Here is a 16,704-nt window from a genome sequence, read left to right as displayed (position 1 = left end):
CCTTTAGGCCAGAGAATTTAGCACGTGGATTCTAGGGTTGTATGCATTCTAAAACATTAAGTAGTCCATACTATCTTATTTAAAGAAAGACTGTATCAAATAATTTCTTATGTTGGTACAATTATTTGTATCTTATAAGATGTAAAGAAAACATATATTTTGCTATTAGTAGCTTCGACAGTTGTCTATCAAGATGGCATTTTATTGTCTACCAAATTAAAATCTCTTTCCTTTATGTGGCAAAGATGATTTTGTAAAAGTATTAGATGAAGTATAACACAAATAGACTCTTTGTGTGACATGTGTGATTCCCCACATTGGGGCCCCAGGCTTACTTCTCACCTAGCCTCCTTCCCTATCAACCCCCACCTCAGAGCCCAGACTCCTACAACATCCATTTCTCCCTTACTGCTTTTTTATGTAAACTTGTTTTTATACATGTATCTTTACACTTCCATCTCTTCCATTCAGCTGAGGGTTCATTGATGGCAAGAGCTTCAAGTTACTCATTTCCACATCCCAGTCCTCAGCTCTGAGCTGGCATACGAAAAGTACACATATGACATGATTGCTCCATGTGGAAATAAGGGAGTTAGCTCAGGTTAATTCCTTTCTCCTTCTAGCTCTAATAGTCTGAGTCTAAACTTTATTCCTAGTATAATTCCTTTCTCCTTCTAGCTCTAATAGTCTGAGTCTAAACTTTATTCCTAGTATAATTCCTTTCTCCTTCTAGCTCTAATAGTCTGAGTCTAAACTTTATTCCTAGTAGATCCCTAGCAAAGAATAGTCCCTGAGAGTCCCCATTATTACAACAGAAAATAATGAGAAATAAATAATAGGGTGAAGAAGAAGGCAACAAAGATCCTGCCCCTTTCTCCACTCCACTCTGGCAGTCATTGTGAGGCGCTTTTCCAGTTTCAATAGCCAGTAAACCTGCTACTGCTGAGTATCATTTCCACATGGGGTCCCCAGGGAAGTCTTAGGAGTCGGACAGGACCTAGGCTCTCTCTGTTCATGGATGATATGTAAATGGAGTCCCTTTCTTTGGCTGGCTGAGATAACCAGTGATGGGAAGGAGGCTTAAAAATAAGAAACATCAGCTTGCCATTCAAGCATACAATTCCTACTCATGCATACACACACACCTACCAACTAAAGGAGAAGTTACTCCATGAGGGTCAATAACACTGTCTGATAATCACATATTTCTTAGAACCAGATATTTCTTAGCAAAAGTGGAAAATCCATAAAAGCTCCCAAGTTTCTCTTTTTTTGTGTTTAGGATACAGCTGGTTCCAGATTCTAAGAGAAAAACTGACTATTGGGCATATGGGATTGGTAGATAGCTACAGCCCCAAACGATGACAGATACACTAAAAAATACATGTGTGTGTATTAAAAGATTGTATAAACTCACAGCATTACCACAAAGCAAACACTACTTATTAAAATTATCTGAAACATTAGTGAACACAACCTTGCTTTGGAAGAAACTCTGTCAATTCTATATAAATACATTTGGCAGAAGATAAATCACACAAGAAAAGACTCCATTTGGCTGGGAAGATTACTTAAAATTATTGTTCAAACAATAGTGTGGCTAAAATCCATCCAAAAACACACCCTCTGAGCTCCCCGTAGGTTACCATCATCAGAAGTGGATTACCACTTGGCCTCTTACCCCTTCCTTTTTATTTTGCGTCTTGCTACTGTGTAATTTGCATTTTGGGTTTCATGGTCTGCTTTCTAAATTCTTAGACAACTATATAAAAGTTAAGCACACAACCACATGTAACCTTAACTAATGTAGGAATCTGGGTTACTGAAATATCTGTTTGATTTAGTGCAGAGAAGAGGAGTCTGTATGTAAAGGTTAAAAAAAACACCACCACCTTTATAGCCCAAGGTTAGGTTTGCAGAGACAGAGTTAAATGAATGTCTAAAGCCAATTTGTGTTTTTCAAGTTTTATATTTTAACCTCAACTACCTTCTTTCTTCTATTACTTTTTGGGGGCATTCTATCTATCAATCGTACCATTACTTTTGATCAGAAGCATTGACATGTGGGCTTTAATGTTCTCACACCAACAACGAAGGCATATAAAGAACTAATATCATCAGAAAGACATTTCCAGATGACTTACTAGGCAGGGCAGGAGAACGCATTGCATACTTTGGGTTCAGTTGCTGGCTTGGTCCTTGCATTGCAGAATGAGGAATTGACTTGAGTATTTTGATCTCGTAAGCAAATGGCCTTTACACTTATGTAACCTAACAAGACATCAAAAGATACACAGTAAAAATTACAGATAACCAATTCAGTTTCCTTTCCAAACGTAGCTTCTGATTTACCAGGGTTCTGATACTGCATTTAGGATACAGAATCCATATACTGGGTGAGACCGCCTCCTTTTGATGAAATCTGCAACTAATTTGAATCCCATTTCCCCCCTCACATCTTAATCATTTTAACATGTAGCTTCTTCACTTTCAAGACGGCTGTGGGTTCTAGAACCACATCGTGATACACAGCCCTTTGAAAATAGGGCGGTTGTAAGGGAAACACCCGCCAACTGTAACTCTCACTGCCGACATCAAATGGAAATGCTCCTCAATGAAAAGCCATTGGTGAGCTATGTGTGGAAACTCTAAGATTCTACTTTTCCATGAAGCACCTTCCACTTCCGTACGCGTGTGATACATAGATAAACAAAAGTGCGGCCCACGGAGTATGTATGTATTTGTACCTGCCAGCTGGGACTCTGATTTTTTGTTTCAGTGCCTTCCTATGCCCTGCTTGCCAGGCTCATTTCAGGGCTTCTCATCAGAGGCGCACATTCTGTGAGTAGCTGTATCTGTCAGCTCCCCAGATAGGAATTCTGCCTCCTCTTTGAATTGTTTGTTTCTATTTACATAGTGCTTTCCCTTAAAATGAATCGGAGGAGCCATGAAAAGTCACCCTGCTGTTACCATTAGGTTGAAGTAGATTTGCCTGAGGTGGCACTTAACCACATTGGGATTCCCTAAAGTTAAGAGTTTACTTCCGGAGATCTTATTCTTCTCATATGCCTTGGACACAACATGTCTGTGAGTCACCTGAAGGGGTTGCTAGATCAAGGCAAGAGGGAACCCCACAATGCACTTCTCCAGCATCCTCCCCTTGGCTGCATTCATTCCCTGGAAATGGAAAATGGATCGAATCTCCATCCTTCCCAAGGAACTGTGCTCTCTCTGCAATACCAGGAAGTTACTGCAAATAATTTCAAAGAACATTTGATGTGTGAAAAACCGCTCATGCTCCAAAACTAGGTAAAAAAGGGTAGAGCTATGTCTACAGAAGCGATTTTCAACCAGTGTTCCGCAAGAATTTTAAAAACATGCAATACCTGGCTATTTAGTCAGGGCACTGACCTCCTTTTCCTTAAATTGTCAAATAAAAAAATGACAACAGCCAACACAACAACAGCCATCCAGTGTGAATGAATCAAAATTGTACCTATTTTTTTTGCCACAGTATTTTAGTAATTAGTTTATGTGTGCCATGAGATGAAAAAGGTTGAAAATCGCTGGTCTATTAGCATGGTTTCTGTTCTTTAAAAATAACAAACACAATGATACATATGGCATATGTCTGAGGAGGTCAAACACACATATTTTTATGTTTGCATAATAAAAATTGAATGATCTAGACCAAAATATTTAACATTGGCTATTGATGATTAAGGGATTATGGGAAATTATTTTTTTCTTTATAGCATATTGCCTTTAAAATGATTATTAATAAAAACATTATCTTTGGGTGATTTGATATTTTTTTAAAAAGAATTATTTCCTCATATTTTGTTATTTAGCATGAGCACCTGAAGAACAGGCCTTACAGACATGAGAATTTCTTCATTTTCTATGTTTCTGCTCAGTCCGTGGTTGCAAGATGCCCCCCTCTGCTAAGGGAGATGGAAGAGTTAGTGACCCACTGTCGGCAGGTGCTCTGAATAGGAGGAAATGAGTGACCCACCTTCGTGCCTCGGTTTCACAGACCTACTTATGGACTTTCCATTCCTCCTCCCAAGTGTGACTAAGATGAACTAACAGACAGAAATATATGAGGTTTTTGGATCTCAATAAAATGCCAGACTGCTACTTGCTGAGGGGATCACTATTGCACTTCCTCCCTTACCAAGGTGTTTCTCAGAGCTAACCCCTCTCCCTGCTGAGAGACTGCTGACCCCCCCGCCCCGCCCCGGGTGGCACAGTGTCCACACTGCAGGGCCTCTGTTCTCACTTTTCATGACCCACCTTCTACAACAGAAAAGTTGGGGCAGGGAGAAACTAAACTGTAAGCTGAAAAATTTAAAAAATATACAGATATATGTGTAGATATTCTTATAGATTTTTTTCCTCTTTCCCCTATACATATCTGATGTATAACTTCTGAGTCTGGGTTGTGGCTGACTTGAGTTTTGTGAGAATTGTTTCCTCTCTACATAGGAAAATCCTCAGATAGTGCAATGATATTCGCTTCTTACAGTAATGGTTCCCATAAAAGACACTTATTTTGTTGCTTATTCTAACCACACAATTTGAAGAGGCCTGGTGTGGAAGGACCTGTTTTAAGAAGAGACTTGGAAGGTGGAGTAAGAAGTCACCCTACCTCCACCGCAGGAGGCGGAACACGGGGCCTGCAGCGTGCTCCAGGCGTGGGTGTGTCTCTTCCCAATGGGCTGAGTTCCATTGGTGGCCTTGGGAAGCGCGTACTTCCAAGCTATGCCCGGGTTTTTGCCTTGCATCAGAATCTGGACAGCGTAAGACACAAATCAGAGATCAAGAGGCAGGTCAGGCCCTGGAATTCCAGAGAGCTCGTGGAACATGGTAAAGGTATTTGTATGACATTTTGACCTTAAAGTTGGTTCACAACATTGTTCCCAAGTACGGTGTATGTTGATTTAAAGTTTTCCCATGACACTTAAAAATGTGTACACCATTTCATCAAAACTGTGATTAAGATAAATGTTATATAGAGAAACTTGACTTGACATTTGCCATAAGCCCACAACCCTCAACTCTAGGTATACATTTAATAAAAATAATTGCATTAATAAAACAAAAAATGTTTTACATTATATTGAAGGAAAGAAAGTTCTGAGGTCTTAACCAAAGCGAATGTGTCTGTTAACTGTGTACCAGGATGAACAGCAGATAAGACAAAAAAAATCATCAGAAGTAGGGATTGATTTTATATAAATAAATTTAAATAAAAATAATATAAGTAAAACAAGTACTTAACCTTAAAAGGGCAGGGACTTAGGCTAAATCTGATCCTATAAGATGCTAAAATAAGAGCAATAATTTACTGGCACATTCTAGGCACCCTGCTGAATTTTTTCTATGCATTATCTCAAAGCATTCCTCTAACCACTTTATAATGTAGCTATTTTTTCACTGAAAAAAAAATATTAAGACCCCGTGCAAGTCACATAGGTGACTAGTGAATGAGCTTAAAACAACTTGGGACGTCCAATAAAATGTATCTCAATATTGCAAAATGTCACCTTGTTTTGGGCGTGGGCAAATATTTGCCTTCCTTCCTGATCTCTCCTTTCTTCACTATTCCTCTCTTCTCCTGTTTCAAGCTTGAAGCATGAATATAAATAGCTGCTTGTCTCTGCCCCATGACTCTTGTGGAAAATTCTTTACCACCAGAACTGGGCATTCATGCCCAAGAAGCAAAGCAGATTTCCAGTTAAATATAGAAACCTCTGGCTCTATCTCTGTCTGGTGGGATCCCACCTCAATTAAAGTTGGGTGGGTGGCGGCTGTTTAAGGACCTCCATTAAACCAGACCACTCCTTAGGATGCTACAAAATGGTTTCCACTTTGCTATTAGCGTAAGTGGATCCAGGAATATAATGGCTTACACAAAAGATTCCATGGTGTGGGCATCATTTATTGCGCAACAAAACGAATCTTGGTGCCTCTCAGAAAGAAAGAAATGTTAATAGATGGGTCTTTGTTCCTCTCACCCCCATCCAAAACCAAAACCAAAAATAGCAAACAGGTAGGACCATTAAAATAGACAAATGCCAAATTCTATTAGTCACCAATGAAAACCTTAAAATTGAGGTCCTAAGGGATTTTTAGTTCTGAGGACCTTTTTCGTCTTTGCTTTTCTTATTTTTGCTGCTAAATCATACAAAGGTTCTTGGAATCATGTATTCAATCTACACTAATAAAAGAGTAAGATGCAAATTGACAGTACCTTCGTGACGCCCACCAGCCAATCAGGAGTATGCAAATTAACCCAACAAAGATGGAGGGTTAATTTGCATACGCAGGCGCCGAGCAGCGGGGGGCGGTGCGGAACGCCTGCACTGTCGCAACAACGCAGGTGTCCCGCCTCGCCCCAGCCACTCCTGGCCTCTGGGCAGCCTGGGAAAGTGGAAAGGCGGCTCCGGCTGGAGCGAAGGTGGTGCCGGCAGCCAGGGGAAGGAAGGCCCATTCTTGCATGAATCTTCATGCATCAGGCCTCTAGTTGTGTTATAACATTTCATACATTTGGAACAAAGTGTGCTTTCCTTATTTGAGATTGTTGCAATGTTTCTGTAAATGTCTTTATGTGCTATTAAGTAAACAGACACTTAACGTTTTCTTTCACAATCAACCTAGAATTGTGAGAGAAGTTTTACATTCAGAAGATCCTCTTGATGGTCACTGATTTCTCAACGCAAATTTCTCCTTCAATGAACATAGTATCTCCAATGCAACACTTTGGGTTTTTATTTTCCGTATGCAGTAGGAATGGAGAGATGTGTAGTGGAGAAAATAATGCAGTGCACCACACGTACATGCAGGAAAACACAGGGACTGCATAAGAGTTACAGGGAGCGAAGGCTCACGAGGCGGGATGGTATTATAGCAGTGGCGTTGCATCACACATGCATGTGTGGAAGGCATATTCAAGTGTAAGTGTGATAAAGAAATCCACTTTTCTCCTCTTCCTAAGGCCACCCATCCCCCCCATTCAAACTAGATTCCGACTCCTACTGCCACAGGGGAAAGTGATCCCTAATGGGAATGCAAAGAAAATTAAACATTAGTTCTTGCTTTTGGGATTTCAAGGACTTATATTCTGGTGATTTAACAGTGGTTTAACAACTTTTCAAAGGGAATTAAAATATAATCCACTTTCATTTATAGACAGATTGTAGAACTTAAGCCATGCATGGCATGTGGTTTTACTATAAAACATTTTTAAATGTTGCTGTGAACAGCAGGATGCATTTAAGAAAAAAAAAAATTAGACTGTGAAGATCAAAGTGTCATCACTATTGAACAAGCAAAACCAACCAAGATGTCAGGGTCCCCAGATCTCCAGGAAAGCCAATGATAAAAAAAAATATATCAAAATTACCTTCCTACAAACAACAGAATTTAGACAATCTCTGTCTGTCAAACCTATTTCTGTACCTGTACCCCCACGCTCTCCTGTTACCCAGGATGCCTTGTTCTGATTCTCGTGTTAGTCCAGGTTGTCCCTCACCTGCTTAAGGACATCACTACTACAGTTGCCCACTCTTTCTTGAGCCTTAAATTTCCCAGTCAATTGGATCATTCCCATCATGCATCCAAATATGCTAATATATCTCTCATATTAAGAAAAAAATTTCCTTCATGCATCCCTCAGTTCTTGTCCCATTTTTCCCCTTCATAGCAAAAATTCCTCCAAGAGTTACCTTTGCTCTCTATCTCCATATCTTTCCTTACTAGTCCCTGATTCTTCTCTGTCAGGTGTCCCTCCCACCACATCCCTGCAACTGCTCTTTCAAGAACACCTTGTTATGTTCAGTAGGTGACAGGCCTCATCTTACTCAACCAATCACCAGTACTGGACATAGTTGATTACTTCCTCCTTCTTTTGCCACCAGGAACCCTTTTGTTTTCTCAGTTCTTCTCCTGACTCACTGACCTTCATTACCAGTCTCCTTTGTTGAATTCTCCTTATCTCCTAACTATTCAATATCAAAGTGACCTTCAACCTCTTGACTGCTTCTCTCATGTATCTATACCTGAATGTTTAAAAGGTGTATCATCGTCTAACACTGAGCTCTTGATTTTCCTCCCTGTTCTTCCCAATCTCATAGAATGGCAACCTGATCCTTCCAATTGTTGAGGCCAAAGTGAAAAGCTGGTGGCACCTTGATCTCCTCTCTCTTTCTCACACTCCACAGCTAATCAATCCAGAAATGGTGTTATCTTTACTTTCAACAAATCTCAACTTGACCATGTTTCCCTTTGTCTAGGCCAGTGGTTGGCAAACTGTGGCTCACAAGCCACATGCGGCTCGCGAGCCGTGGTTTGCCACTCTGTTGACTAATGCGTTTGCCAACCACTGCCTTAGGGAAAAACACTTAAAAAACATTTTAATAATGTACTAATGTCTTTAACCTGAAGTCAAAACTTCTGGGTAAGGGTAATGCCTTACAGCAGTGGTCAGCAAACTCATTAGTCAACAGAGTGGCAAACCGCAGCTCGTGAGCCGCATGTGGCTCACGAGCCACAGTTTGCCGACCACTGGTCTAGGCCACTGTGGCTGCCCAGATCTGAGCTACATCGCCTCTTCTGATTCTCATGGTGATGGCCCTCTCTAGGTGAGGAGAGATCTAGTCTCCAGTGGAGGAAATGAGGCAGGCAGTCCACACAAAAATAATACCGTAACTTAAGAGGTTAAAAACAAGGTACTACACAACTGCAAAGAAAAATCCAACGCTGCTGTGAAATTGGGGGAAGGGATCGCATGACTGAAGAAGCGTACTAGCTGTCATTAGTAAAGCATGCTGTGGATGATTTCAGCAAAAAAGCCACAAAACAACAAAAGAGAACTTAAGTTTTCTTTGAGGATTTCTATTTACCTCAATAGGACAAACTCTTAAATTGAGTTTCCCATGTGCCTTCCCTCATAGCTTAAACAAAAATAAAATTATTAAGCAACAATTAAGAATAGTAGCAAACAGAATACTAAATAGCAAGAAGACAACTAATCCATTCCATATTATCCTATATAACAAAAAGCTAATATGCAAATCGACTGACCAGCAGAACGACTGGTCGCTATGACGCGCATTGACCACCAGGGGGGGCAGATGCTCAACACAGGAGCTGCCCCCTGGTGGTCGGTGCACTCCCACAGGGGGAGCACAACTCAGCTAGAAGCTGGGTTCTAATGGCGGTGGTGGGAGCCTCTCCCGCCTCTGTGACAGTGCTAAGGATGTCCTACTGCCAGCAGTCGGACATCCCCCGAGGGCTCCTGGACTGTGAGAGGACCAGGCCAGGCTGAGGGACATGCCCCTGAGTGCACGAATTTTGTGCACCAGGCCTCTAGTCAAGGTAATTAGGCGTTTACTTACCCAGCCAAAGCAAGAGAGAAATAACTTACACAATTTACTGTAATTGTTCACAGGATTATACAACTTTAAATTACTAGCTCATAAAATACATAGAGCTGGATATCGTTGTATTACTGTTATAGTTTTATAGCCAGTAGCATAAAGGATCTATTGTTTATAGTTTGTTTGTTGAGCATATTAAAGCATTCAATGAATGCATAAATGAATAAAAGACTCTCAACTTTAAAAAATCAAATGACTCAAGGCCTGACTATAATGTCTACACAGCTATACATTCACAGACAGCTGTATGTGTGATCACGTACGCTCAGAGACAATATTTGTATGAACTAGCAGAATGCTGACTTAAGAATTTATTGTAGCAACCCCTCCTAGAAACCTCTTAACGATAGTAATTAAACAACTAGATGCCAAGACCAAATATATAAAAGACGAGCCTTTGGCAATTGTAACATACTATTTGCTTCTTGAGAATGAAGGTACATCTCTGCCCTTTTATTTATCTTGTATTGAGGAGAAAGGTGACGAGGAACAGACTACACAGCTGTAGTCTTATCTCTTCCTTTTTCCTATTTTTCCCATCTCCTTTGGAAACAGACTGCCCATCTGGCTAATAGAATAGAGATTCTCAAAAAGCCTGAACTTTAAAAAATGATTAGGAATTTCAAGTTGGTGACAGCCAAGCATGAAACCAAACACAGGGCCTGTGTGAGCATGAGGTCCCACGTGGCTTTGCAGATTCCACATCCGTGAAGCTTGCTCCATCCAACCTCAAGGTGAAGGTTTTCTCACCTGCAGCAGTATTAAGGCACAATTTAAAAGTTTCCAAATTTCAAATGGCCCTGTGGTCTAACGATGACTGCACCTGCTCTTCCTAAATGGAGACGATAGCCCCCTATATGGTCTTGGTGGTTTGTTCATACCTACATCCCTCTGGACGACCATGACCATCATCTTGACACAGTTGGTCCTGCCAGAATCTGGGATATGGGAGGACTTTGGGGTGCTGTGTGATAACCACACAGGTGGGACTCTAACTGCTTCTGTGAATGCTGAGGAACACAGCTGGGCAATGCATAATTTGAAAATAATTCCCACCCCTCATATCTAATTTAAAACATTGTCAGTGACCTTGTCAGGGGCAGTCCATAACTCTTCTCAGCACCAGCAGAGAAGATGAACGCCCTGCAGGTCCTGGGAATGCCACATGCCCTCCCCATCTCTGTCCCGGCATCACAGTAGCGCTGTTCCCGGCCACCCCGCGCTGCATGTCAGACGGGAACGCCGCGCGGCTCAATGCACAGATTTGGAAAGACCGCCGGCGATTCCGTCTACTTAACTGGTCTTAGTCCAGAGAATTTTCCAGCCAACTGGCATTGGGTCTCTAATTTACAGCTGGCAAGCAACCTCCTTAAACGCTTCCAGGTCCTCGGCAGAGCTGTTTAATGTCTACCTTGAACACACGAACCACCTGACTTCAGACACAACACTCAGCAGCTCTGACCACAGGGTGCAGGGTTATAAAATTTACAGCTTCTTAGGTTGGAAAACCACAGACAGGGCTGGACGCTACCAACTGCCCTCGGGAGGAGGGGGGGGCGCTCCTGCTTCGGGTGCACACAGCTGAAACAAAGGACACATTGAGTAATCTTGGTAAACAGCCTTCTTTCTTTTGCACCCATGCTTAATTTTTAGTGTTAAAACTACAAATGACTTCAACCAGCTTTGTATTTGTTTCATTATTTAGGCCTTAAAAAGAGAGAGAGAGAGAGACAGAGAGAGAGAGAGAGAGAGAGAGAGAGAGAGAGAGAGAGGAGGTTGTTCTCATCCTCCCATGGAAATCACCAGTTATGCCTGGGCTGGAAAGACTGGCTTTTTATTGAATGCATGCTAGAAAGCTTGCTTCTTGTCTTCAGTAATATATTTGACTAGAGGCCCAGTGCATGAAATTCATGCACAGGAGTGGGGGTCCCTCAGCCCGGCCTGCACCCTCTTCAATCAGGGACCCCTTGGGGGATGTCTGACTGCCAGGAATCCCTCTCACAATCTGGAACCGCTGGCTCCTAACTGCTCGCCTGCCTGCCTGCCTGCCTGATTGCCCCTAAATGCTCCCCTGCCAGTCTGATCACCCCTAACTGCCTCTGCTTACCGGCCTGATCGCCCCCTAACTGCTCTCCCCTGCCAGCCTGATCGCCCCCTAACTGCCCTCCCCTGCCAGCCTGATCATCCCTAACTGCCCTCCCCTGCTGTCCTGATTGCCCTAACTGCCTCTGCCTCGGCCCTGCCACCATGGCTTTCCAGAAGGACAGACGGATGATGTCAGGTCTAATTAGCATATTACCCTTTTATTAGAATAGATTGTTTACAAAACACCAATAGCAGCACTCATTGTGCGCCAGACAAAACACTGTGCATGCGTTATCTCATTTAAAGTTGTTAAGATTATGAGGAAAGGACAGTGTTTTTAAGACTCCACTTCGGTAGAGGAATAAACCAATAAGCCAATCCACAGGATCACGAAGCTAGTAAACAGAAGCACCGGACCCCAGTCTCTAACATCCCTGACTCCAAAACTCAGCATCTTAACTCTCATGACACTGCCTCCCCAGCTATGAAACCCAGTGTCCAGGATTCTAACAAAATTCTAAAAACTATACCAACTATTGGAAAGATCTTATCACTGGGATTCAAAAGCATGCTGTACTACTTACATAGTGCTACTGGGTTCCAACCCGGGACATTTTATTTCTTGAACATGCTAATGTCTGATTTAAGCAACCATGATTTTTAATCTCCTAAATTCATGTTCCCCTGTGTTTATTTAGATATGTTACTTAACTGCTGTTTTAGCCACTGAAACACAATACATGTTACAGATTGGCCCCTCCTGATAAGTCACGGACTGCACCACCCGTCCCATGTGGACTCATGCTCCGGAAGGGACGTTTCCGTGGTGTGGATTCATGTTTGTGTATGTTCCTGTGGTTTTTGGAAGCCCCAGTGATGGGAAAAGCCAGCCAGCTGTCTTTGCCTCCTTGTGTGCTTCAAAGTTGGAGGAGCACGACCGGTATCATCATTGCTATTAAGTGTGAGTGAGCTGGATTTGACAAGAGACAGCAACGCAGAGACGCTGATGGGGACTTGCAAACGCATCTGTTAGGCAGCTTCAAAGGTGCGGTTGACACATTGAACCCCGACTACAGTTCTAATTCAACTCATCAAGATTCCTTCGGGTTTAGTAAAGAGAAAGAGTGTCCTCCCACCCGTCACAGAAGTATTTGCCGTGAATGAACTGAAGCCTGCACTTCTAATAGCACATGGCACTCTCTAGACAAATGACGTGGCATCGCCAAAGCACCTCTGAATTGTCCGCTGGAGTCTGAGTTTTAGATCATCTGTTCTGCATTAACCCTCCATTACGTCTCTGCCTCTTTTGTGTTTTGTGTCTGCGCTCCGTCCGTGCTCCTTGGCTAATCTCCTTACACTGAGTTTATCTGGAGGCTCATCTTCATTCATTTCAGCTCCTTTCCCTGGAGGAGGGGCGGACTCAGACAGCAGGGTCACAGGGAGGGGCTAAATGAGAAGGTAATGCTCCGTCGGCGCGGCTCACACACTGTCAGCGCACTGATCTATGTGCCCGGCCACCTGGTCCCCGCCACTCCATCATCTCCGTTCACCAGAGAGCGGAGGAAGTTGTTTATTATAGCAATTTTCTTTAGATGTCTTTTTCTGCCTTGAAACTGGCCTGTGGTTAACCTATTTCTCACTTACTGTCATTACAAAGGCCGCTGTCCGTTTCCCCTGCAGGACTCTCCCTCGGTACGCTATTAATTGGGGAGTTTCAAAGAGTTAAACACCCCCTTTGCCACTTAACAGAGAGAGGAAACAAGCCTTAACATTAAGGAGAGCTTTTATTTTTAAGACTTAGAAAAAAAGCAGGAATGCTGTACAAACACAGGGGATCATGTTTTAGTCTTAGAATAGCAACCTGTGTCATCTTGTTCCCAATCAGTGTTAATCAGACGGAGATGAAGTTACTTCACAATGAAACACTCATGATGAATTTCCTCATACCCTCCAACTGGGAGCTTGATAGAGAATGTATCTCATTCATTGTGTGTGTGTGTGTGAGTGTGAGACAGAAGCAGAGACAGACAGAGAGAAACAGAGACAGATGGAGAATGAGGAAGAGAGAGAGGAAGTGGAAAGAGAAAGACGGTGGGAGAAGAAGAAATGGGGCAGGGAGGAAAGAGGTGGGATTGTGGGGATGAGAGAGAGGGCAAAGCTAGCAGAAAAGCTCATCTCAGTCACTTCTAAAGAATGTATCATCTCTAAGTGGGCACCTTAGCTAGTCATGAAAAAAAAAAAAGAATGTTTGTGCTTTTAATTATTATTGTCAAGGCCCCCTAAAATTATATATTAGACAGGCCCTTTGCACAGTGCTTAAACAAACAAACAAAAAAAGAGTCGGTGGCCTTATATGACCTATATCTTATCTCAAAATGAAAAAAAAAACAACAAAAACACAAGTTTTCAGCCCAGCACATCTTTGTTGACTGCAGATTAAATGATTGATCAACAAGACATGTGTAAATGTCAACTCTGATCCTCAGTTTTCACATTTCTACCACTTCAAAATTTGATTCCTTACACAACTCTCTCTCTCTCTCACACACACACACTCACACACAGTCACACTAAACGTGGGGTGTGGAAGTAACATACTTAGTTTTTCTTGGTCTTCCCAAACCCAATAAACTAAACAATGTGGTGGTCTATACCTGATCTCCTAAAGACTATAGAAATAGGAGCTGACTTTTAAATCTTTCAGATGACGGACAAGTGAACTCGTTCAATAAGCAATTCCTTAGACTTTATTCCAGACTCATGTTGTGTGGAAGGAGTTGAGTAAGAAAATGTGGAAATGATCTAGTTGATAATAACTGTGTCAGGATGTGTGTGACTGCCAGCTCAATACTCACTTCTTTTGGTGCTGGGTCTGCATGTGCCTGAGGAGTCTTTCCCCGGGAGGCAATGCACACATATAATACAGGGCCCTGAAAATGAGCTCTTTTCCTCCAACTCACTTACATATATGGGTGTATTTCTCAATGAGATGCTGATTGATGGACTTACCTAATGCATAACATTTTTAAGATCTAAGACAACCATATAAACCCTCGGTTATCCTTAGGAATTTCCAGCATTGTGTCCTCTGACATGCAGCTCTTGCAAATGCGGACACATGGAGAGCCAAGGTTCCCAGGAGAATGCATGAGTGGAAGAGAGACTGCATTTAAAACTGGGCGGGCGCACGACTCGGTGATAAAAGTAACGGTCTGTTTTCCATTTAGACTGAGCTTCCCTATGAAGACATTCTGCACAGCTTTGACAGATAAACATAAGCAGAAGCAGAAGACCTTGTCTTTGGGGTTAACTGACAGCAGTCAGTTACTCCCAGGATTGCATCACCCTGCCTTCCTTGCACTAGAAAACGATCAGAAATAAGCAAAAGGGTCTGGGAAACCCACCACCTTGGGAAGGCAAGTTGCTATTCTCTCAGACTGGGGTGAGTCTTGTGAATCAACTGGTCAGAAACTTCTTCTGTGTAAACTATTCACTTTGGGAGAGGCAAGCATTTTAGCAACCATGTTGATTCCTCAAATGCAAATCAGGAGATCAAATGTCAACACTTTAAATGCTGTTCACTGTACTCAACTTTGAACTCAACCCAGTTCTAAAACTAGTCCTAAGAGATGATGAAATCCAGTGGTTTTTAAATGTGTCCTTTAGAAGTCTGGGCATTTCAGAGATTACAACTGTGGTTTGGGACAGAAGCAAAAATTGGGTAAGAAGAGGCTGGTCTCTGGGCCTGTCACTCCTGACTTTGGTCTGAGAAACTCTCCTGTCATTTAACTTATTTATTGTCTCTATGTATGATTTTTTTCAATTTGGAAAGAAGATTCCACTTTTTAAATGTATAAATGAATTTTATCATTGGAAGCTCTTCATCCAATAAATATATTTTTTTGAGCATCTACTATGTCCTAGGTACCAAGTCAGCCTTGGAAGCTGCAAAGATGAGTAAGTCCTTCTGCGGATGTGGGAATTCAGGGGCTGTTAAAGTGCGTAAGGACAGCACTATGGAATACAGTGGAATGCACAGTTTAGCATGAGTTCGGGGAAATCATTTCCCAAATGAGAAAACTGGGATACAGAGAGTTGAAGTGACTCCTGCAACGTGGCACAGGGAAGAGCAGCATGTAACCCATGTTGCCAACTATTCACACAATGCTCCCTGCACCAGCCCATGCGCTTCCCAAAGAATGCGATCCACATACCGGAACTCACTCTTTACATCCCTTAAAGACCCGAGACATGATCTGTGTCTTAAGCACTGTGTATTCCCTATGTCTAGTTCAAGGCACTCAACAAATGTCTCATTTTGTTCAGACATAGAGAGGAAGTAAGCAGGGGAAAATTACTTTGCAAGTAGTTACCTAAGTCAATGCACACCAAGGCAGTCGAAGATGGGAACTAGCTAATCTATTGGGAGGGTCTGATTAATATGGTAAACACACCCTCCTGCCGACTTTTACACTATAAGAAGAACTTAGTGAACACACAAGTATTTTAAGTGGCCGAGAGAGAAAGTGCTTTCTTTCACAGACTTATACTTTCTGTGGAGGGAACAGCATTTTTTATTTTGGTAGGTTCCCACACTTCGATTTTCAGCATCCCACAGGATTGTAAAATGCATTCAACATTTTTACATTGGAGTGAACATATTTTTGGCTCCCAAAGTATTCATTCTGGTTCAATTCACAGTTGTATGGAGAGCCGTATGAACTTGAACTCCCTTTAAAGAATACAGCCATGGATCACTTGGATATTGATATACAGTTTAGCTTTGGGAAAATGTAATTTATTGCTTACTATGATTTTAACTTTTTAAAATCACTGTGTTATATCGATTTAGGAGAGGTCTGACTGCATGACAAAAACTGGCCTGAAATTTGATGTTCTCCTGAGAGGAATAATGTATAATTTAAATATTAAAGTCATTAACCCCAATATTTTTAAAAGATAAAATAGACATAATACTAGGTCACTGGATTTGATTTTTGTTAATCTCCTAACATATTTGCAAGTTTTGAATGAAACCACAACTCCTTTAAAAATACAAGCAATTCATGTCCAATTAATCAAGTAAGTTTCCCTCTAGGTTACTTTCAGACAGGTCACATTCCTAGGACATTAATTTAAGCTTTCATTGATTCTGTAAGTAGAATGAGCACAGAAA

At 41.9% G+C, this 16,704-nt stretch overlaps 1 protein-coding gene across 1 annotated transcript in view; it reads right to left on the bottom strand.

Annotated features, from left to right (window-relative positions):
* ADAMTS18 (ADAM metallopeptidase with thrombospondin type 1 motif 18) overlaps positions 1-16,704 on the bottom strand; it is a gene marked incomplete at its 5' end in the record, with an annotated part of 68,216 nt that overhangs the window by 12,257 nt on the left and 39,255 nt on the right. Inside the window, 2 exons of the mRNA XM_080644378.1 lie at positions 2,145-2,271; positions 4,652-4,793. Coding sequence (XP_080500504.1) covers positions 2,145-2,271; positions 4,652-4,793 — 269 coding nt within the window. The remainder of the gene's footprint in view (positions 1-2,144; positions 2,272-4,651; positions 4,794-16,704) is intronic.

This window comes from Plecotus auritus (genome assembly GCF_963455305.1).
Source record: "Plecotus auritus genome assembly, chromosome: 10".
Lineage (NCBI taxonomy): Eukaryota > Metazoa > Chordata > Mammalia > Chiroptera > Vespertilionidae > Plecotus > Plecotus auritus.
This window is presented reverse-complemented; position numbering and strand designations above follow the sequence as displayed.